The sequence below is a fragment of the Trichosurus vulpecula genome, chromosome 5, assembly GCF_011100635.1.
Source record: "Trichosurus vulpecula isolate mTriVul1 chromosome 5, mTriVul1.pri, whole genome shotgun sequence".
In the NCBI taxonomy this organism is placed as follows: domain Eukaryota; kingdom Metazoa; phylum Chordata; class Mammalia; order Diprotodontia; family Phalangeridae; genus Trichosurus; species Trichosurus vulpecula.
Window position 1 is genome coordinate 183089473 of NC_050577.1, and position 24162 is coordinate 183113634.

General features: G+C 37.3%; 1 protein-coding gene across 1 annotated transcript in view; it reads left to right on the forward strand.

Moving 5' to 3' along the window:
* GYS2 (glycogen synthase 2) overlaps positions 1-21251 on the forward strand; it is a 60680-nt gene extending 39429 nt beyond the window's left edge. Inside the window, exons 11-16 of the mRNA XM_036759622.1 lie at positions 3651-3764; positions 6824-6950; positions 11733-11828; positions 13614-13777; positions 17759-17839; positions 20770-21251. Coding sequence (XP_036615517.1) covers positions 3651-3764; positions 6824-6950; positions 11733-11828; positions 13614-13777; positions 17759-17839; positions 20770-20985 — 798 coding nt within the window. The 3' untranslated portion in view covers positions 20986-21251. The remainder of the gene's footprint in view (positions 1-3650; positions 3765-6823; positions 6951-11732; positions 11829-13613; positions 13778-17758; positions 17840-20769) is intronic.
* The last annotated feature ends 2911 nt before the right edge of the window (positions 21252-24162 follow it).

The window sequence follows — 24162 nt, forward strand, 5'->3', positions numbered from 1 at the left end:
TCATGCATATCTTTTCAGTGAACTTTTTCCCCATGTAAATGTGTAAGACACTGTGTGTGTACACACACACATACATACACATACACATGTGTGTATATATATATATGTATATGTATATGTATATATTACCATAGCAAACTGTGTGTGTGTGTTAAATTGTAGTATGGCCAGCTGCTCTGTGGGGAGGATGGGGAGGTGGGATTAATTGTGGAAGGAGCAGGGGAATAAGCATGCTAATATATAATAATGATAAGGCAAAGCATCAAGAAACATGACTAAGGTAATACCAGTGCTGAAAAATACCAAAAGACAACACAACTCAAAGAATCAAGTGCCCCCTTTTGAGAAAAGACTTTCAGGACATTTTTAGATTTCAAATAAATCCCAGAGAGAGAGAAAATCTCTACAGAGGATAGGCTTTTAATATTACTACTGCAGCGGCAAACCAAGGAAAAATTCTCATGTGTATTTACCTATTTGTCTTTTCAGCTAAATCCAGGGACAAAGATGGTAATCACTACCTATAGTGACATTCTCCAATGGAGGATTGGTGAATGAAGGCCTAGTCTTTAGAGTATACTTTGTATGATCCTCTGTATAACTAGGATAGACAGTCTCCTCATTATATAAACGTGGAGATATATGGGTTGTGTCTCATTGTCACATTAAGATTCCTAGAACCTGTTAAGATTCATCATTTATCTACCCACTGCCCAATAGACCTTACTTTTTTGTTCTGAAACTCTATGACCAGCTAGGATTAATCATTTAACATCATAGCAATTTACACTGGTTTGAAAGATCTATAACAAAAGATGAAAATCAAATAATAAATTCTCCCATTATTCATTTCCCAAACTTCTGGGGAATTAGAGAGAATTTTAAGTCTCAGCTTGCTTCCTTTACCAATTTATAGAATAGGAAAAACAAATTCTTGAGATTACTCTCTTGAGACTCTATGACTGCTACATGAGAACACCAAAGAAATTTACAGGAGGGTAAGGGGAGCTAGTAACTCATCCGGTGATTGAATCAAGGAGCTTTGGGGTATGAAAGGCGGTGCATCTCAGGAAGAGATTTACAAAGAACTCAAGTCTTAATAACAGTTCTTCCAGGTGGATTCCTAAGGTCTGACATTTCAAAAAAGGCAATTTTCCAATACTGCTCTTGAAAATGTAGGGAGTCATGGTGGTGGATTGTGTGTGTCACTCCTTGAATGTTTTCCACATCTTACTTATGCAATGTATACACATTACCCCTCACCCTGAATTTCTTTCTCAGGTGATTCCTCCATTTTTCAGGCATTAAAGACTGACCAAAGTTGAATGTTTTTGGCTCTATCCTTGATTAGTGGAACTGGAGGATTTTGTGCTTCTTTAATGCTTTCCAACCCACTGGCCATTTTCTTCCTTTCTACCTAGAAATAGCTAGGTACTACATTGGTAGAGTGCTGGGCCTGGAGTCAGGAAGATTTAAATTCAAATTTTACTTCACATACTTATTAGCTGTGTGACCCGGAACAAGTCACTTAACTTCTACCTGTCTCAGCTTCCTCACTTACAAAATGGAAATAATGATAATATCAATCTCCTGGGGTTGTTGTGAGGATTAAATGAGATAATATTTACAGAACTCTTAGCACAGCACCTGGCACATAGTAATTCACGTTTCTTTTACTTCCTCCTTGCTTCCTTCTTTCCTTTCCACCTCCCTCCCCCTTTTATTCCTCCCTTCCTTCCTTTCTCCCTCTCTCACTTCCTTCCTTCCTCCCTGCCTTCCTCCCTTCCTTCCTTCTTTCCTTCCTTCCTTCCTTCCTTCCTTCCTTCCTTCCTTCCTTCCTTCCTTCCTTCCTTTCTTCCTTCCTTCCTTCCTCCCTTCCTTCCTTCTTTCCTTCCTTCCTTCCTTCCTTCCTTCCTTCCTTCCTTCCTTCCTTCCTTCCTTCCTTCCTTCCTTCCTTCCTCCCTCCCTCCCGCCCTTCCTTCCTTCCTCCCTCCCTCCCTCCCTCCCTTCCTTCCCTTCACCACTGAACATAAAGATTTGTAAATTTAATTTGCTTTTTTATCAGGAGCTTAACAATTACCAACAAAAACAAACATTCCAATATACGAGGAAGAGAAAAGAGGATTCTGTATGAAATCATGAATCTACTGTGTGCAGATTGTTTTTTCAAAGTTTGTATTAAATTTATGATAATGATGAACACCAATTCTATAGAAACAGCACATCCATAGTTATTCAAAAATGCAACATAATATGGCAGCTCAACATTATCACTTCAGCGAAAAGCACCAGAACAAATTTCCAAGGTAGTTTGATATTACAATGATTACAGTGAAACTCTGGCCTGGTCAACACCAATTTTAGTGGAGGGGAATCCTTTTGATTATCTATTGAGGGGATGGGTGATGAAGGGGGAGAGTCTTTAACTGGGTCTTTAATTCCTAAATCAAATAGCCTCAATTTGACTAAATATTCAAAAGTTTCACTGAAGAAAGAAAAGCCACAAAAATTCTACTTATCTATCTGTCTATCTATCTATCTATCTAGTCTGTCTATATCTCTTCTTTTTTTTGGAGGGGGGAAGGCAGGGCAGTTGGGGTTAAGTGACTTGCCCGAGGTCACACAGCTAGTAAGTGTGTCAAGAGTCTGAGGCTACATTTGAACTCAGGTCCTCCTGACTCCAGGGCCGGTGCTCTACTCACTGTGCCACCTAGCTGCCCCGTGTCTATATCTCTTCTAACAAACTTCCCATGATGCAGCACCTCATGGCCACATTCCAGTTTCTAGAACCTGATGGGATTCACCACCTATTCAACCACTGCTCACAACCAGCTTTTCTACCAACTTTGGTTTTTAAACTAGTTAAACAGGAAAAACAGCCTTGTGAACCTATTCTCTTGGCATTTAGTGCCATTACTTCAGCATAAGGAAGCAACCTAGGAAAGAACAAAGGGCTACTTGCTACTTGACCCCTGATTGAATTCAGATGCCCTAGGACCTGGAAGGCTTGTATCAAAGCACTGGATCTGGGATTTTGGAAGGAAACTATGGCTAAGAAATCTGCAGCTATTGCATCCCATCATAGAAAAGGGAAAGCCTTCTGCTTGATGGTGTGAAATGTCAGACACAGCAGCCTGTTGGCTCCCTGGCCATTTTCCTCTCTCTTTCAGTGCCTTGGTTGAAATCTTCACTCCTCTCATTTCTTTCATGAGTCTTTGTACCCAGAAGCATTTCAAATGTTCCCTTCCAATAAGAGTCTGCTATGCTCCCTATAGGCTTGTTTGGGATGTAGATCCCAAGGAGAACTTGGTTCCTCTGTATGTAGAAGATCATGACAGGAAGGACAGTATGGTTATAGTGGGTGGAGTCTAGACCTTTAATCAAAAAGCCTGGGTTCGAGTCCCCATTATGAAACCTAACTGTGTGATCGATCAAATCCCTTCACTGCTCAACTTCAAAATATTCATTTTTACAATGGAGAGAATACTTACACAACTTTCTTGGTTATGAGGAAAGCATTTTGTAAACCATGGCATGCTAATGGGAGGATATTGTTATAATGAAGAAATGCTGATGATCAGCTGTTGTTGATTCCAATCACACATAGATTATCCCTAAAACTTATTTTTTTCTTCATCCTACACCTCTAGAGACAAAGCTTGCCTCCAGTGACTACTCACAACATGATCGATGATTCCACTGATCCCATCCTCAGTACCATCCGGCGGATTGGACTTTTCAATAGCCGGACAGACAGAGTCAAGGTAGAGCTAATTGTTCTGACTTATGTTTTGGAAAATTAAGTTCTCACTTACAGATCTTTGCTATAGGACACAGACGAGAAGCTCAGGTTATAAGAATACAACCTCATGTTGTACTCTTGTATTGCAAGGCAATAATCACAATATAGATGATAATTGTCAAAATGCCTATGTGGTTCTGTATCACAAAATATGAGACTCTTCGCATAGAAAGTAGAAGAAGTAAAACATTTATTCAGACACCAGAGAACTAGAGCCCAGAACCAATAAGCCCAATCCATCATAGCAGCAAAGAATTCAATACACAATATCACATCAGAGAACCACTTCATCCCATAACCATCTGCCCCCAGTGCTGGGGCCTTGCTACCAGCAATCACACTCACAGCACAACCATGTCTGCTCTTTCCCTTAGCTCTAACTGCTTTCTCTCTGAGCATTTCCTATGATACACTTTCTTTTTCCTCTCAGCAAGCTCCTCCCACCACATGTGACTTAAGCTTCCTGTGATATAAGCAGGGCACATGACCTATTAATGGGAGGGAAAGATCTTCAAATCTAAATTGTTATTACACCTTGTTTTACCAGAATCTTTGAAGGGTGGGGTTTTTGGGCTAAACCGAATTTAAAATTTTCACTTGTTAAAACCTTTGTTTAATTTCTTGCTAAAATGTACTGGTCTACTTTTCATGAAGTAGTAGAATATAATAAACATTATTAACTCTTTCATTACTGAACTTAAAATATTTTAAAGATCAGAATTCTAAAAAGTTCTTATTGTATGATAAAAGTCAAATATAGGAGATTGCATTGAATCTGGACAAATCCTCTGGCACATCCTCTAAAGATTGTTTTACCAAGTAAATCCTCATAATATGCCTTATTAACATTTGTTTATGTTTTTTTTTCCTTTTTGCACTGGGGCCTGTGATTTCATTTGCAAACAAAATTACTAGACTAGACATCAAGATACCCAGATTCATATCTTGGCTTGGCCACTAATTAGGTACACGACTTTGGGCAAGTCATTTAATCTCCTTGGAGTTCAGTTTCCCAATATTAAAATTTAAGATAGAGGGATAGATGATCCTTAAGGTCTCTTTCACTAGTCTTTGATTCTATGATCTAGGATCTATCCCTGAAAGGCTTAATATCACTTATTTTTTCTATTTGTGCTATCTTTTTGTTTTGCTGCAGATCTGGACTGACTTTGTATGTGGATGGTTCTAGTTTTACCATACTCCTAGATGAAACTTTCCCCAACTAGATTTTCAGTGGTCAGTTTGTTTTTTTTTCCAATTAATAAGCATTTATTAAGCACCTTCAATGTTCCAGGAACTATGTTAGGCACTAGAAACACAAAGACAAAGATCAAACAGTTACTAGTCTCAAGGACCTTACATTTTATCAAGAAAGACAATTTCTATACTTCAGGTTGACAATTGAATTTCACTCAGTGTCATGCCAAAATGCTGATAACTATATAATAGTCAGTCAGTCAGTCAATAAGCATTGAATAAGCACCTTCTATACACCAGGCACAGTGCTAAATGCTGGGGATACAAAGAAAGGCAAAAATAGTGCTTGCTGTCAAGCATATCACAGTCTAATGGGAGAGACAACATGTAGATTATGTACAAACAAGCTATCTATATATAGGAAAAGTTGGAAATAATCAATTCGAAAGAAGGTATGTGGTTTATTAATTTGGAACCCAGCTTAATGCCATGAACATAATAGATGTTTAATGTCTGCCAAATTAAATGCAATACTTTAACAAATTTCACAAACGGCCCTGTTTGAACCTCAAGTAAAAGTTCCTGTTGGGAATTCTGTGTCAATTAATTTGCACTGATAATATTCTAGAGCCCTATTGGCAGCAAATTCCAATTAATTTAATCTTTTATACCTTCTATAAAAATGAATACTACTGAATTAAGATAATCTATAACAAGCTTTTATTAGAGGGCTGCTATGTTCTAGGCCCTGTTTGGTGCTGGAGATACAACAACAAAAATGAAACACCCCTTGCCCTCAAGCAGTTTATGTTCTAACAAGGGACAGGACATGTGCATATAATGTGAATATTACAAAATACATGCAATATGAATATAAAGCTATTATATTAGCTTAATATAAAGCTAAGATTAGGCTTATGTAGAAGGTGGCCCTTAAGCTGAGTTTTAAAGAAAACAAAGGATTCTAAGAGGCCCAGATGAGGAGAGAGTTCATTGCAAATGGAATGCCACGTGTGAGGAATAGCTAGAAGGCCAGACTGGCTGAGCTACTGAAGACAAGAAGGGGAACAAGGTGTAACAACAATCTGCTAGCAGCTACGGTGGCAACCAGCACACAGAAGGGCTGCTAACACAGGTTCTTTGATCAGCTTTTCTAAGGAAAGCAACTTTAAGGGGTTTATAATCTCAGATTAATCAAACATACATGTATCATTCATTTAGTTAGGGAGAAAAGATCAGCTCCTTGAACTTCAGGACAAATACAAACAGAAATTACAAACATCAATAGACAGACCTTGTCTGATTCAAATCACAATTCATAGTTACTGGAGAAGCACCAACATCTATCTGTCTGGGTTACAAAGCCGGGGCAGGGCAGTTAACGGCTTGCCCAGAGTCTCGTCACCCATATACTTTCAATGAGCGTACCCCCAAAAGTCAAACGCCAACCTCAGATCTTATATGCCAGTCTCAGGGCCCTGGGGCACTTGAGGCTCACCATTTAGGGCGTGAGAAATCAGTGTGGGAAAGCTCCAACCACCAGCACCACATCATATACAATATAGTGACTCTTGATTGTCTTAGTGCAGAGAAACACTCCAAGGTAAAAGATCCCACTTTACCTGTCCCCTTCAAACAAAGAACAGTGAAAAGTCCCATTTTGCTTGCCATTACACAAGGCTAGAAAGATAAGAGGAGGCCATGCTGTAGAAACCACTAAAAGTCAAAGAGAGGATTTTAAGACACTGTATAATTAACAATAAGATACCTTTATGCTTTAATTTCCTCCTTTCCTTTCTTCTCATGTGAGTTTTGCTTAACTAGGTGATTTTACATCCAGAATTCCTTTCCTCAACCAGTCCGTTATTACCTATGGATTATGAGGAGTTCGTGAGAGGCTGTCATCTTGGAGTATTTCCATCATACTATGAACCCTGGGGTTATACTCCAGGTTAGTATTATGTATAAAGATTTGTGTGTGTGCATGCACATGCATGCATGCGTGAGCACATGCATGAGCACATGCACATGCATGTGGACATGTGTTGAGAACATACTGTCAGATGATATAGATACCAGTTGACTTTCCTTAACTGCTTTTTTTTTTTGGTTTTGCCTACCTTTAAAATCTCTGTTGCAAGGGATGGTTTACTGGTTAGAACAGATGAGTGCAATATATTCAGAAATTAAGGTGATATAAAAACAAAAGGTAGCAATAAAAAATTTTTAAAAAATAATATTAGTCAATAATACATTGCTTTCATCATGGTTTTCTAGAATTGCTTTATTTTTTTAAATTGTATTGATTTATAGTTAACTTTAAGTTGGTTTGTGGGTTTAAGAAAGAGAACAGGATGACCTGGAATGGAGGGCAGAGGGAAGAAGACAGGTCTGATCCAAAGGTGAGGACCAGAGCAAAATATGAATTTATGAGGAAGTATGTGTATAAAGGGGTGTGTGTGTGTGTATGTGTGTGTTTATGGAAGCTGGGAATTTCTACTGGCCAGCATGCACTCATTTTCAGTGTCCTGTTATATAATATATATATTAGATTAGGTAATATAGTTATCCCTTCCTCATCATAACTTTTCTCATCACGGTTTCTGATATATAGTGGGTTGACATAAGAAATTAAATGGGATTTTTTGGGGATGACGCATGTGCAGATGACATGCAAAGGCCAGCAGACAGCAGAGAAAAAATTTAAAAACTCATAAATGCATAAAATATATGTATACTATTATATAATATTAAGATGTTTTATCTTTTAATATCATAATTATTCAGATTTCTCTAGTACAAAGGGAGGGACAGAAAATTTTATGTGGATTTTCCAGATCTCAGGGTGCCATGCTCCTATGCCCCTGCAATGTGGAAGGGATAATTGCATTTTCTATTTTCTGCATTTCCATTCTCATTCATTACTATGAACAATGGGACATTGACTGTAAATAATAATAATAACTCATATTTAGGTAGTGTTTTAAGATTTACAAAGTACTTTCCTTGCATTACCTTTTAATCCTCACAACAACTCCCCCAAAAGTAAATTATTTATTCCCTTTAAGATGAGGAAACAGGCAAAGAGAAGTACACAGTCACACTGCTATTAAGTGTCTGAGGCAGGATTTGAAACTAGGAATTCCTTCCTTTATGTACAATCTGCTTATCCATTGTTATACCTAGCTTCCTCTATATTGGGGGGGGGTCTTAACTTTTTTGTGGGTCATGGACCCCTTTTGCAGTCTAGAGAAGCCCATGGACCCTTTTTCGAAATAATGTTTTTAAAAACAAAGTAAAACACATAGATAGGATTACTAAGGAAACCAATTATATTAAAATACAACTCAAAATGTTGCTGCTGTTTTTTTAAGTTTATGGATCACCGGTTAAGAACCCTTTTTTCTACATGCAGACATATGCATGCATCCTTTTCACCCTCTTGGTATTCTCATTTAAAAAAATAATTAACAATTGTTTACTTTGTTCCCTAAAATAACTTCCAGAGCGTATACTTTTAAGTGTAAGCATGATACAATACCAGAGTGATATAATAGTATATTGTGTAATCATTCAGGTATTCTTCTTTTCCATAGCTTATTTTCAATACCATTACCTCATTGGTTTCTCATGGACCCAGTAGCACTGTTACCATTTTTAGCTGGATCTATGACACCTAATTAAAAGACAAAAAAATTGCTTTTATATCGAAAGCAAAGAATATATTGACTTTTTTTTGTCTGATAGTTAACCAGAAATGTGCCTCTTTGCTTGTTTAGAAATAATTTCATTTGTTATTTTAGAGGAAGAAGTTTCAGAGAAAATACTCAGTTTTAAAATCAATGGCAAAAGAACTATTGCGTCTTTGTGACACAATAGCCCTTGCGAAATTATTGATTTTAGACCCAGCTAAGGCAAATTAGGGTAGCTAGATGGTGCAATGGATAGAGTACTGGGCCTGGTGTCACAAAGACTCGTCTTCCTGAATTCAAATCTGGCCTCAGACACTTACTAGCTATGTGACCCTGAACAAGTCACTTAACCTTGTTTGCCCCAGTTTCTTCTTCTGTAAAATGAGCTGGAAATGGCAAATCACTCTACTACCTTTGCCAAGAAAAGTCCAATGAAGAATCAGACATGACTGAAATGACTGAACAAACACCCAGATAAAAGGAAGGCAGAGTTGGAGAACTATGTATTATAGGTTTGACTACAACAATGAAGAACTTTAAAAATCTTCAGAAACTCAATTGTAGTAAAAAGTGAATACTAGTGTCCAAAGAAATATAAAATACAGAGTGAAAGACCTTTCTGGTTTTTTGCAATAGAAAGAGTAAGCTATTGGTCTATATAAATGGACATAGAATATAATCTCACTGTTCAGGTTTCTTCTAAGAAGCAAATTAATCAGCATTGAAAAAAACTCCCCCAAAACTCTAGGTTCTTAAGGGAAGAATGAGGAGAGAAGAGAATAAAGAGGATTACTGATATGTAGGACATGGTAGCCTTTCAACTGACTTTCTGTCCCCTAAAAGAAGTCAGGGTATTATTCACATAAATTAGTTAGTTTAGCTTCAGTGAGTTTAGTTTCATTTTTGAATAGTTGATATTGGCTATTGAATACTCCACATAAATCTCTTAAAACAGTTTGTAGTACCTTAATCCCCTCTTAATTTATATTAACATATTTTGCTTTTTCATTTATCATAGAATTCCTAGTATTTCTCAACATTAACCATTGAATAGGAAGGAAAAATGTAACTGACTAAAAGCTATCCTTTATTCTGGCCTGAGAATATGAGTGTGAACGTATATTTAAACTAATTTTATTATCATTTATTTCTCATGTACAGGCTATCTTAGCCCTATTCTGTGTTATGCTTAGGAATATATAATACAAACAAGAGCCTGATTTTAATGAATGTATCATCTCATATTTTGTAGACCATGTAGACAGAAAATATATCTATATATGTGTGTATGTGTATATATATATATATATATATATATATATGTATATGCACATTTATATAGACACACACATGCATACCGAGAGACAAAGTAAAGAGCTAAGTGTTTTGAGTTTAGACTTAATATGAAGGCTAACCTTCTTCCTCTCTCACCTATCTCTATGCTCAAATTAAACAGTATGCTGTCATTTGCCCTCTGGCTAATTCCTGGAGTTTTACAATCTGTTTCTAATATAAATAATTAATAAACAGCATTGTATTGACCACATTTTTTTTTCCTTTTATGCAGTAGCTATATATGTTTCAAAATCTTTAGTGTATTGGTAACTATGCTTTGTGATCTCTGCCGGGAAAGTCAGAAACATTAATTAACTAATCTTAGTATCTAAAGCTCTACCATCTCCCCTCTTTTTTTTTAATCTGAAGTGAAGTACATTTTCACCAAAAAACTAAGACCCTAAGACCCTAAATTTAATTCTTTTATAAGCCAGGGAACCATTATGACCCCTGCCTTAGTTGAAATGTACATTTCCTATGAGCCCATCATATAAATAATTCATAAGTTCTTAAGACTGAAAATCATACCTACAACTAGTAAAAAAGTAATTTTGTTCAATGACTCTGTTTTATTGTTGAGTTGTGTCAGTCCTGTCCAATTCTCTGTGACCCAATTTTGAGCTTTTCTTGGCAAAGATGCTAGAGTGGTTTGCCATTTCCTACTCTAGCTCATTTTACAGATGAGGAAATGGAGGCAAGCAGGGTTAAGTGACTTTCCCAGGGTCACACAGCTAATATATTTCTGTGGTCAAATTTGAACTCGGGTCCGCTTTACTCTAGCCACAGCTCTTTACACTGCACCCCCTAACTGCCTTCATTTGGTTTTGCTCTCATACAAATAAATGGAGGTCTGTTTCAGAGACAGCATATAAATTACATCGTGCTGCACTGATTTTCTACCTAAATGTAATTAACCAAAATTAAAGAAAAAATTCACTCTTACATTTTACCAAACTTAACAGCTTTAATCTGTTCTTTTAATAATCTTTTTTTTTTGGAGGGAGGAAAGCAGGGCAATTGGGGTTAAGTGACTTGCCCAAGGTCACACAGCTAATAAATGTGTCAAGTGTCTGAGGCCTGATTTGAACTCAGGTCCTCCTGATTGTAGGGCCAGTGCTGTACTCACTGTGCCACCTAGCTGCCCATACTCTATTTTTTATACTACTATTCTATATATTCTGGGCCCAACTGACATTCAGATTTACCAAACAAGCTGAGGGTTTCTATAAGCTTCTGTGATGATAAAGATGAAAATGGTTCGATATTCATTGCTTTGGGTTGAAACTTTGACTTCTATTAAAATACAAATTTTATTTTTCAGAGATAATACTTTATCCCTTGGTAACACTAAGTCTTATAAATATTTTACAGTTTAAATGAAAAAAAATTGTTAAACCTTTTTTCTGGCTTTGGGAGAAAAGGGAAAGAACTGAAGTTCACTGGTGACTGTGAAGTGGGGAGGGTGGCAGCAAGGGACAGAAACTGGGAATGTTAAAGATATACTTTGCCTGCTTTGCAATTTAGGACGAGGTCTCTACTCAGTGTGAGTAAGCAAAAGTATTTTTGGAAAGGAAAATGTCAACCACCTTTCCTACCTGGACTAGAAATTTTTTGGCACTAGATAGATGGAAACTATGGCCTATTTTCTCCACAAGATAATTCTGTTCTAAGTATAAAGTAGAACCTTTCTCCCTGACTATTGACAGCTGAATGCACTGTGATGGGCATTCCTAGTGTGACAACAAACCTCTCTGGCTTTGGCTGTTTCATGCAAGAACACGTAACTGACCCAGCTGCTTATGGTAAGATTTTTGTTGTTCCGCTAAACCTAGAACAAGATGGATTAAATATATGGACACACATACATATATATGGTGAGATCTATCTATCTATCTATCTATCTATCTATCTATCTATCTGTCTGTCTATCTATCATCTATGTATATATCTATCTATCTAAATATCTATGCATCTATCTGTATCATCTCCTCTCTGTCTCTGTCTCTCTGTCTTTATCTCTCTCTGTCTTTTTCTTTCCACATATGCACATACACAGTCTATAAGGCTGGCCTGTTTTTCGTCTTATATCTGATTCTATAGAACTAACAATATATTTAATGAATATTTATGTTCTTGTTTTAAATAAAAGTTAGATTTACATCTATGACTATAGATCAAGACAAGGTTTTAAACCTCAATGATCTGTCCCAATACCCCAAACAGGTCATTATCACGAGGATAGGCTGAGCAATGTAGTAGAAAGATTATTGAATTTGGAGTCAGAGGATGTGGGTTGGAATCCTGGTGCTGACACTTACTGCTTCTGTAAGCTTTAGGAAAACAATGAGCCTTCCCGGGACTTAGTCTCTTCACTAAAATGGAGAAAACTAAATGATTTCTGAGGTACCTATCAGCTCTAAATCCTATGGTCCTTTAGTTCATGGATCAGTTCCTTTGCTTTCTATGTATCTATTTTGCCCTCTACTGTCCAGGATAAGTATTATAATAACCAAAATGTGAGGGTGAGTAAATTAATAAGCATGTATTATTTCTGACTAAAATAGCCCTGACTTTACCCATGATTTGGCCTTTAAATAGATTTCCTATGAGGCTTGTAGACTTTTTCTTTTTCTTTTTTCTTTTTCCCTAGGAGGGATGCTCTAACACAAAGGTTCTTAACCTTTTATGCATTATATGCCCTTTCAGCAACTAGTGATGCCTATGACCCACCCACCTCTTCTTAGAATAATGTTCTTAAATGTATAAAATAAAATATATTGGATTGCCAAGGAAACCATTTATATTGAAATACTAATCAAAACATTTTTGAAAACAAGTTCATGGACCCCAAATTAAGAACTCCTGCTTCAAAACAAGAGCAGTTTACCTTCTTGTTAGTTCACATTAAATTGGGTTACAAGTACAATCCTATTATAGTCACCTATATGTTATTTAAATGTGTTTATCCATTAAATAGGAACCCCACTAACAATGAAATAGACTTTTATGACAACTGTGCAATTATACAAGTTTGCTTACATATTTCTCTTAACACCAGAAGATGTTGTGAGATGGTGTGCAAGAATAGGATTAATTCACCATACTCTTGGTATGATATCATGCCACAATGATAAAAAAAGTGAATAAAACCAATGTATGTAAAAAAAAATTAGACCACATCTAAGCAACCTAGCAGCAAATAAAGCTAGAAAATAACATTCAGGCTTTGATCATACACAGCCATTTCTTTCTCCTTTGACATTTTGTGGTTGTAATACTGTTGTCACACATATTTTGCCATACTAGTGTGGTACTCCAAGGCTCCCACCCTATCAGCTCTTTACTTTTAACCAAGTACAGCTAGTTAGAAGGATGTCACAGAGAAAGTAAAGGATCATAGGGAAAAGGGTGGGTTTTAGGCAAGGAAGAAAACAGGTGACAATCTAAAGGAAGAAGGAAGGAAGAGAATAATATAAACAGGGTATAAAGGGAAGGAGGAAAAAGAACAATAGGACGGAAAGCAGAAAGAAAACTTGTGTCACAAAAAACTGAAATTTTACCAGTGTTTTGGCCTTCATGCCCTTCAGGTATTTACATTGTGGATAGGAGGTTCTGCTCACCAGATGAGTCCTGCAATCAGCTTACTCAGTTTCTCTACGGATTCTGCAAACAGTCTCGTCGCCAGAGAATCATCCAGAGGAACAGAACTGAAAGACTCTCTGATCTGCTGGACTGGAAATACTTAGGCAGGGTAAGTGAACATTAGAGTTTGAACCAGATGTAGGCTGTCAGGATCTTTCCTCAGGCACAAAAATGGTGGCCCCTGACCAAACCACTCTCTCACCTGGTCCTTAAGCTACCACCTTTCAGGATCCCAGGTTCTACTTCCATTCTGGGCCACACTGTCTCCATTGCACCACCTTGCCAGGTGACCTGTGCCTCATGAGATGTCAGGAATGAACATGGGATCTGTGCAGGTCTGTGAGGAATCTGCATCAAGGATGGTGAAGGAGGCAGATGCTGGCTGCCATCATTACTGCACAACTAACTCAGTCATAATTCTCCCTAGTTCTCTGCCTTTCCTTTCCAGTGGAATCCTTCTTTATTGTTAACAAACACCCTTTCACCCTAGATCTCTTCCTTTCACATTCTTTCTGTCTTTCTCTGAAACCTAGCTTTCCTCTGAAGACAAACTATCTCTTGGCTCCCTCTCTAAGGATCATGCTCCCTTTCTCACATGTCTTGACACATAAGTCCAGGAGAGGGAGTTTGGGTACTCCTTCTCCATTCCATTTTCAGTCTCTTCTCCTGTCAGCATAACTGAGAAGACACTTCATTTCTTTTAAAATTCACTCTATTCTGTCCAGATCTTTGTTGCTGTCGTCTCTGGATCTCCAGGTGTCAGTAAGTCTCCTCTCAATTAAATTCAGTACTTGGCTCATAGTATTTTTTTCTACTCTGACCCCTACTCACTGCCTTCCTCTGAACACCTTGGCATCTTAATTCCTCAACTCTCATGACATCTTTCTTTCATCTACCTGAACCATTCATAGAAGTGGTCAAAACTTAGGCCAGTGGTTTCCAAATTTTATGTAACAATACTTCCCTCGTCCAGATGCAAGGGAATTTTTTTCTTTTGGAGTTCATTTGTGGATTTCTCAATGTTCCTTCTGAGTTTCAATTGTTTGGCATCTCTCTTAAAAATAAAGTTGGACATATATTTTTGTAAATATTTATTCTTTAAGTATTTAATTTTGTTGGCATAATATTGAATGTAGTAGTTTTTGGTAATTTTCTTTGAGTTTTTTCTATTTTTTTTTGTAATTCTCCAGTCATTTTAAAAAATTTGACAATTTTTTTTTTACCCTGGGGAGCAATAGGGAGTCATTGAAGACTTTTGAGTGGGGTCAGAGGTGGCCTGATCAGATTTGTCCTTTAAAAATATCAGTGTGATAGGTTAGAGATTGAGGGTCCACATGAGAGGTGATGAGGACCTGAAGTAGGGTAGGGGCCATGTTAGTGTAAAGGAGGAAGTGGATTAGAACACAAACTAGATATCAAAGAGTAAGTATACATAAGACTTGGCAACTGATTACATATGAGGTTTGAGAGAGAACAAAGGGTTAGGGATGAATATTAAGATCACAGACCATAAGCAAGGTGGTGCCATCAACAGAAACAGGGAAGTTTGCAGAAGAGATAGGTTTAAAGAGAAATATAAAATGTTATGTTTTGGGCATGTTGAAAGGAAATGCTTAAAGGTCACTGAGGCAAAGATGTCCAACAAGTAGCAGAACGGATTTGTCGATACAAGTCAATAGCGTAATACAGCCATCAAAAAGGTTAATGCAATCTCACATTAAGAAAAGTATCTTTTCCAGGAACAAGTAGCTAATGGTTACACTATACTCTACCCTGGTCAGTCCATAACTGAGGTATCATAGTCAGTTCTGGGTGCTTCAATCTAGGAAGGACAATTATAAACAAGAGTGTTTAAAGAAGGGCAACCAAGATGATGTAAAGCCTTTAGTCCATATCATGTTAAAAGAACTGGGGATGTTTATCCTAGAGAAAAGAAGATGGGGAAATTATGATAGCTTTCTTCAAGTATCCCTTCATTGGGAAAACAGGAGCAAAATAAGAGTTGAGTAGTTCTACCTTCACATCTCACTTACTTTGCTCTGTCCTGAATAGTTGCCCTGTCCCTTTTGGGATCTTTCTCTTGCCTTGCACATAACCTTGAAAAATTCCCTTTTGCTATCTTTAGCATGCTCTGCCAGTTTTAGCTCTTTCTGGGGACTGGTAACCCTGACACTACACTTAGAGAAAATGATGCTACTCTTTTATGGTCATTTTCTTTGGCCTGCCTTTGCTTCCATCTTCCAGAAAAGGTCTTTTAAAATTTCGAGCTGCTAAATGAGATCCCTACTAAACCATACCAGTCTTTAAGTACCTTGAGTGCAGGGACTCTTTAATTTTTCTCTTTGTATCCCCAGCAGCCGGCATAGTGCCTAGCATTTAATAAACACTTCTTGACTGACTGATTTAAATAGTCCTCCCCCACTTTTGCTTTTAGAGTGACTTCTGCAGAAATTTAGGACATTGGATCTTGCCTTTTTCTGAACAGTTTGAAATTGGTTTTCCCAACATTTAAAATGCATACTAGACTATTCTTCTCTAATGCAATAAGATTTAGTAGATGCTTTCCCCCAAGGTTCCTTTCATTTGTACTTCTCTCAATTTGACATTGAACTAGTCAAAATCAGGTCCAGAATAGCATTTTTCCTCTATATTTTGTAATTTGTGGCCATGCCTTGACTTCTATCTGCTTGATTTATCTTTCTCTGAGCCTGGGGTAAAGAGTGGCAAAGAGATTCATGATGATCCTGGGACATACAAGAGGGAGATTGCCCACTGTCCCTCCCTGGAAGTTTTGGGGAATGCACAGTTGTAATAAAGAGAAAGCCACACGATAGAGGGACACAAGCAAAATATATATGCATTGGGACTATGGGGCTTCCATAAGAAGACTAGATTGTGATCTGCCAGATCACTATATTGGTTACTGAATGAGACTGCCAGGGAGAAGCTCTGTGAATGTTGTGACCCTGGAGCAGGGGAAAAAAGGAATAACTATGGTAAAAGAAGATCTTGAACACTGAAATTCCCAGAAATCAAGTTCAATGGGGATGGTGAACTGAGAAGGGAGACTGGTCCTGGACACAAATATATACATACATGTATGTATATATATATACATACATATATATAATATATATATGTACCCTTTCCCTTATTCCTTTCCAAGATCTACAGATGTAGGTGATTCAGGAATTTCTCCAACCACTCCTAAAGATTTGGTAGGGTAAGTGGGAAGAGGTTTATTAGATGGCTAGAGATGAATGGCTTCATGAAGGAAAATGTGATCCTTTTCCTTTTATTTTTTCATCAAATAAACTCTGTGATCACAGTATACTAGGTAAATCTAAGTCTGGTGGATGTTGGTTGTGAACCAGCAGAAACGAGTCCAGGAATGAGATAAGAGCTATTTTAGGCCATGGTTCTCCACCTGGGCTATGTATACTTACCAAGGGGTATGAGAAGTTTATCAAGGGGTATGAAGAATTAGGATAAATAATTATGCCATATTATTAAAACTAATTAGTCCATTTTATTTCTTATTTGTGTATGCATGGTAAATGCTAGAATTTCTTTCCTTTTATATTAAATGGAGGTACAGGAAAGTTTACTGAAAACCAAGAAGCAAGGGGGTTGAAAAAGTGATGGAATTCCTAGTATGGAGCATAGATTACATACTTTTACATTTTGAGTGGTATGCTATTTCATCCAGTAACTAAATTCTGAAATTGGCCAGTACTTCTGCCTGAAGCCATGGGGGAAGCTGGCTAAGCAGGGTAATAACTTAAGCTTTTATGAAAACTAATATGACAGAAAGACTGACAAAAACTTAGACTCTTCTCCTAGGTAGAGTGCTACCTGGTGGGCAATGCAGACCTTGCATTTTTTATTAGATAAAATAGCATGGTACCGCCTTTGCTTTTTTAAGGAAGGCAGAACCTAAGTAAATTTGTACTGTTTGCAATGCCACAAGTATCGCAGATGTGAGAGAAGAATGAAATGTTTAGAAAATGTTTCAAAACTCAGAAACCAATGAAGAACATATAAAATTATATTTCTTTAAAAAAAATGTAAAATTGTTTTCCTATTGTAGTACTACATGCATGCCAGACGCCTGACACTGAGCAGAGCTTTTCCAGATAAATTCCATGCTGAATATCCACCACCACCAACGGTAAGAAAAAAGTTGTGTGTGTGTGTGTGTGTGTGTGTATACATATACATACATATATGTATATATACAACTTATTATTATCCATGTTTAATATTGTTATATCTAATATTTATAAAATGTATTTATATATTCATACATACGTAGACTTCTTTTTCATAAGAAACTCTATTAGTAGCATATAATTACTGACAAATTCAATATACAATACTTCTTCACATTCAAATCAAAGCAGATACGAAGAGAATGAAAATTAAGACTGATGACTGTGTGAGCAAGAAAATGGAGCTGGATAGAATGAAGGGTAGGACTAGAGAGTTTGGCTTTGGTGAGGAGAAAGGATACTTCTTTGTAAGACACTAGAATAAAGGAGAGAATGCTGATTAATGTCCCTCACCTGGTCGATAGATGGCCCTCTCCTTTTCTCTGAACAAGCTGGGGAGAAACTTATGTTTGAAACCTCTAGATGACAAGCATGCATGCCTGCCCCATGTAGAGAAGAATTAAAATCTTAGCTATGATTGATCTCTGGGAGGAATAGACAGGGCAAGACTGGTTGCAGGTAAATTTCTCAGAAATCAGGACTAGTCCATCATTGCAATCTAGAGGCCAACATGGTTGAAGACTGGTTAGCTCCCTCCCCTCTGCAATGATCCAAGACAATTCCAAAGTTTTGTGATTAAAAAAAGATGCTGTCCACTTCCAGAGAGAGAACCGATGAATTCTGAGTGCCTACTGGAGTATCATTTTCTCATTTCTTTATTTTTCTTGCTTCTTGCCATACGGCTAAATAAGAAAATATGTACTGCATGATTTCACATATAGTTAGTTGATGCTGTACTGCTTGCCTTCTTGGTGGGCAGGGGAGGGGGAGGGAGAGAATTTGGAAGTCAATTTTTTAAAAAAGAATGTTTAAAATAAATGATTTTTTTTAAAACAGAAGAAAAGTTTAGCTACAAGTTCTTTTTTTATAAAATATCAGGTTCTAAATGTGAATACATAAAAATTTTTATGAACAAATTAATGGACACATAAAGAACTCACATCTGAGCCCGTATAGCATCAAGAAATTTCCCCCTAGTTGGCATCTCTTTCCAGGAGACTTGTACTGTGGTTGTGGCTCACACTGGGTGGGGCTCCAGCCAGGGAGGGTCTGAGGCTTGCTCCAAGTGCTCCAAGACCCCTTTACCTGGGCCAACACCTAGCTTTGTCCTCAGCGCTTCTGATCACCTGCCACCTACCACCAGCGGCCACTGTTCCCCTTCCTTTTTGCTTCCTTTTGCTCCATTCTGAGTCTTGCTGTTCAACTTTGTGTATTGCAAAATTCAGCCTCACCTTATGGCAACTCACCTCAGGGCCTTTGCTGATACCTGCAGTTGTACAACTCTCCAGCAGATGGCATACATTTCTTTCCTCAAGGGACAGATTCTCTAGCCCTTGGTGGGTATAAAACATGACCCTGCCTCACTTGGCTGTACTTATGGCTCAAGAACAAATTTCAGGGCCGGAGTGTCATAGCTTTGAAATTTCTATTGTACTCTAGGGTCCAGTTATTTCATGCCATCTAAAAAAATTTCCCTAGGCAAGCAGCACATAGCATTTGAACATGGAAGCATGTTTCCTATTAAATTCCATTATAACTGTAGGTGATATATTCCCAAAGAAAGGTGAGGTGGGGATCAGAGGGCAGACTTTGACCCCAACACTGAAAGAAATTACTCTGCTACCTCAAATGTTTTTGAAAGGCGGTAGAATAATAATATTCACTTATAAGGTTCCAAATATTCATTTAAAGAAGCATTTTTGCCTTCATCAATATAGTCTGTGTGTGTACTTAGTGGTCTGGGGGTAGCTAGGTGGAGCAGTAGCTAGAGCGCTGGGCCTGGAATCAGGAAAACTCATCTTTCTGAGTTCAAATCTGATCTCAGACACTTACTATCTTGACCCTGTCACTTGACCCTGATTGCCTCAGTTTCCTTATCCAGTTCCTCAAATGAACTGGAGAAGGAAATGGCAAACTACTCCAGTGCCTCTGCCAAAAAAGCCCCAAATTTGAGGTCACAAAGAGTCACACGGCTGAAATGATTGAACAACGACTTAGTTATCTCACAAAACTTCATCAAGAAGCTATTCAAAAAGGCAAATAATCTCTGTTTTGATTGGATGATCATTTAAAAGTCCTAAATATGTTAAAATGAAACTACAGTAACTCTTATTTCAATAAAAATTCTTACTGAACCTTGGTGATTTAATGTTAAAGCATCCACAGCAGGAATACCCCATTCTTCAGCATGGCCACTACTGATAGATGTGTTCCCCCATGCCACCCCCCTTTCAAAGGGCAAAATGGACAAGGGAAGTGGAAGAACAGTTCTATTTAAAAGGGCTAAACAGAGACTCTTTTGCCAAAAGAACTGAATGGATTCAGGCCATTCCTAGTTTTGCCTTCTAATTATAAAAGGTATCATTATCGCCTTTAGGTCTGCCCATCTACAAAATTTTCCTGGCCTAAATAACTGATTACTTACACAAAGGATCTATCAGCAGAAGAACATTTGAAGTGATCAACAGAGGATCACAGATTTAGATCAGGAAAGGATCTTAGGGGCTGTCTAATCCAATCCCTTCCTTTTACAGATGAACTTATCTCCTTTTATTTAGGTTAAGTAGGCAACTGAGCTGATATTCGAACCTAGGTTCTTCACCTTCAGATCTAGCCCTCTTTCCACTGCACTAGTCACTGGGCCTTTCAAGTTGCTGATTGCTCTATTAGATCAGCCACTAGAGTCAGGATAAACCACGGATTATTGGTACCTGGGCAGACAACGACAAATATGTTGGCATATGCTTTATTAAGTAGGCACATGGGAGAACTTCACTAAGCAGACTTTTGCTAAAGAGTAACCGGTCATTATAATGTTTGTTTCTGGCAGACACAAGGTTTTAAATTTCCAAGGCCTTCATCAGTGCCACCATCACCTACAAGCTCTCAGCATTCTAGTCCTCAGAACAGTGATGTGGAAGATGAGGATGAGAGATATGATGAAGAAGAAGAGGCTGAAAAGGATCGGCTCAATATTAAGTCTCCCTTTTCTCTGAGTCAAGTCCCTCATGAAAAGAAAAAGCAACATGGTGAACACAAGAATTGAGTTTCTGTACTATTGCCTTCTCATGGATGTTTATCATCTATAAAACGGTAACTTCAAAACATAGTCATTAGGGATCACCACGTATTAAGGAACTTAAGCTAACATAACTAAAAATATTCTTTATAGAAATAAAATAAACTTTAAAGAAAGTGTCTTTTCTTCTTGTGTAATAGAAAACTGGTCACTACTGAAAAAGTCGGAAAAGATAGAAAATATATGACAATTTATTTCTACCATCCTTAGAATAAAATCCAATAAGTAAAATTCATTGTTTTATTCATTTGGGTTTTATTTATTTAAGTATTTCCCCTAATTTCTCTACTCAGATGTGATTAGCCAGCAAACTAAAAAATTTGGAGAAGAAAATATTCCATCAGGAAAGCCTCACAATATCAAAACATACTTTTTTACATTGAGAAATTTTCTTTTAATATTTTTTATTTTTGAGAATCATAACCAAGTGTCACCTATCATGTGCTAAACATAAAGACACAGTGATTGCCTTCCCGACAACTCAAAGCATTTTTTCCCAAAGGGTCCAGACCCTAGTAGTGCATGCTCCAGAGTTTATGGTTTGAAAGTAGCCAGTTGAGTGAATCAATCACCAAACATTTATTGTAACTACTATATGCCAGGAACTGTGTTAGGCACTGGGGACATAAATGCAAAAGTGAAACAGTCCCTCTCAAGGAACTTGGACTCTGCTTGGGGTGTATATGAATACTGTCATTCCCTGCACAAGAAAAGACTCTCTCTTTTTAGCTTGTATGACTCAGAGACTCATCATCCACAAGGAAATGCCCATCTTTGGTCCGGAAGAATTAAATTTCATTTTCAATATTAATCTCTACAAGCCAAAATTCATTTTTGAAATAATAATAGAAGACTATTCCCTTTCTCTCAGATAGAAACTAGTCCAAAGAATTTTAAATTTCCATAACTGGAAATCCTAATTCTTTGCATATGACTCTTCTTCTGTAGGAAATAAACGACTAAATAAAAATAAACTAATTTTTTTAATGTTATGAAACCACCAATGTAAGAGACTTAACACCCAGTGATTAAAGTAGCTGAGATTTATGATACATTTTGTATACATTATCTCACGTATTCTTTATAACAATCTTATGAGATAGGTCCCACAGGCATTATTATCCCCACTTTATAGATGAATAAACTTAAACCTGAGCAATTATAAATGGCCTAATTAGCTATTAAGTGTCAAAGTTCTTCTGAGTCCAAATCCGGAAGTCTTTCTAACAGGCCATGCTGATTCATCTTTAACTTTTATGCGTATTCAAAGTATATAAACTAATTTTGTTGTTGTTATTAAATTTATAAACCTGAGCATGTCTGTTTCATGGTAGCATGGAAGGTCTTCAGTCTCTATTTGGCATGTTCAAAAACACACTGTGTCCAATTCTGCCAAATTATACAGATAATTATCTCAATCCTTTGTTGTCCTTCATTTCAATTAATCAATAAGCATTTATTAAGAATAGATGGATAGATGTATGTATGAATGAATGAATGACTATATGAATGAAAAGGCATCTATTAGGCAATTACCATGTGCCAAACAGTGTGCTAAACACAAATACATATAGATACAAATAGAAATTACAATCTTTGCTCTCAACAAGCTTACATTCTGATAGTGGTAGACAATATGTATGGAATAATACATTCTAGTGAGGGCAGAAAACACATATAGGATGGTCTAGCAGCAGAGTGGATGTTAAAGTTGGGGAGTGGAAGTCTGGAGAGTGAAACAGAAAGGTGGATGGTAATACATGGGGGTCTGGAAGACATAACAGTAAGATAAATGGCAAACTTTGGGCACATTCCTTTGCCCACCAGCAACCTCATTATTGAAGAGGAGGTGAAGTCTCTTTCAATGTGGGCTTCATCATCTGCCAGATATAGATAGATTGATGATGCTGTGCCCCCTACCTCTCTGCTGCCATCATTGCTTCTCCCTTGCGCTCTATCATTCCCACAGCCCAAGGCTGGGATGGAGACAGGGCAGGACTGTGGCTGTCACCACTATGGTCACTGCCATGCCTGAGCTCCCTACTACATGTCAAGCATTCTGCTAGGTATTGGGTATATAAAGACAAAAATAAATAGTCCCTGACTGGAGAAATTACATGCACGTTTATAAGTATAGGTTGAATTTATACAAAAATGAATACATGGCATTTATGTATTATTAGGCATCATATAAGTGGCGGCATTTACACAGAGCTCTGGGCAGGATTGTTATATGGGTGTTTTATAACTGCTAATTAACCATTTTTAGAGAGGAACTTTATTCACAGAGTTGTCAGATTCAGGTGTCATGATCATACATAATTTCTAATTTCTAATCACCTCAAAAGAGTTTTTCTTTGTTGAATGACGTATTAAAATATACAGATGCATGAGGATATATAGATATGTGTATATATGTGCATATACACATATATGTTTGTGTGTGCATGTAGGTGGCTAGGTGGCACAGCGGATAGAGAGCTAAACCTAAAGTCAGGAAGACTCATCTTCCTGAGTTCAAATCTGGCCACAGACACTAGCTGTATGACCCTGGGTAAGTCACTTAATCCTGATTGCCTCAGTTTCCTTATCTGTAAAATGAATTGCAAAAGAAAATGGCAAAATATTTCAATATCTTTGCCAAGAAAACTCCAAATTGGGTCATGAAGGGTAGGGCATGACTGAACAATATATGTATGTACATATACATAAATGTACATTTTTTCAACATAGTACAGTAGAAAGAATGTTAGACCAGAAACCAGGGAATCCTGGTTCTGGTCTTAATTCCATCATGCTGTATATCCCTTGGAAAAATTATTCCCACAATTAGGCCTCAGTTTCCTCATCTGTAAAATTGTGGAGTTAGACTAAATGATTCTAAAATCCTTTCTAATTCTAATGTTCCATGGTTCCATAAATATAAGCAAACATTGGTAGCTTCTGTTCTTAGGATTTTAGAATTAAAACCAGTTTTAAAATTCCTATTATAAACATTATTGATAACACTGATGGGATAATTCCATAGAGGCCAGCTTTAAAACAATGCTACATTCTATGAGGTTGAATGGTTGGAAACACTTGCGATTCTTTTCATCCAAAGCCCTAACCTGAGAAAAAATAAATGTTGATCCTTTGATCCTA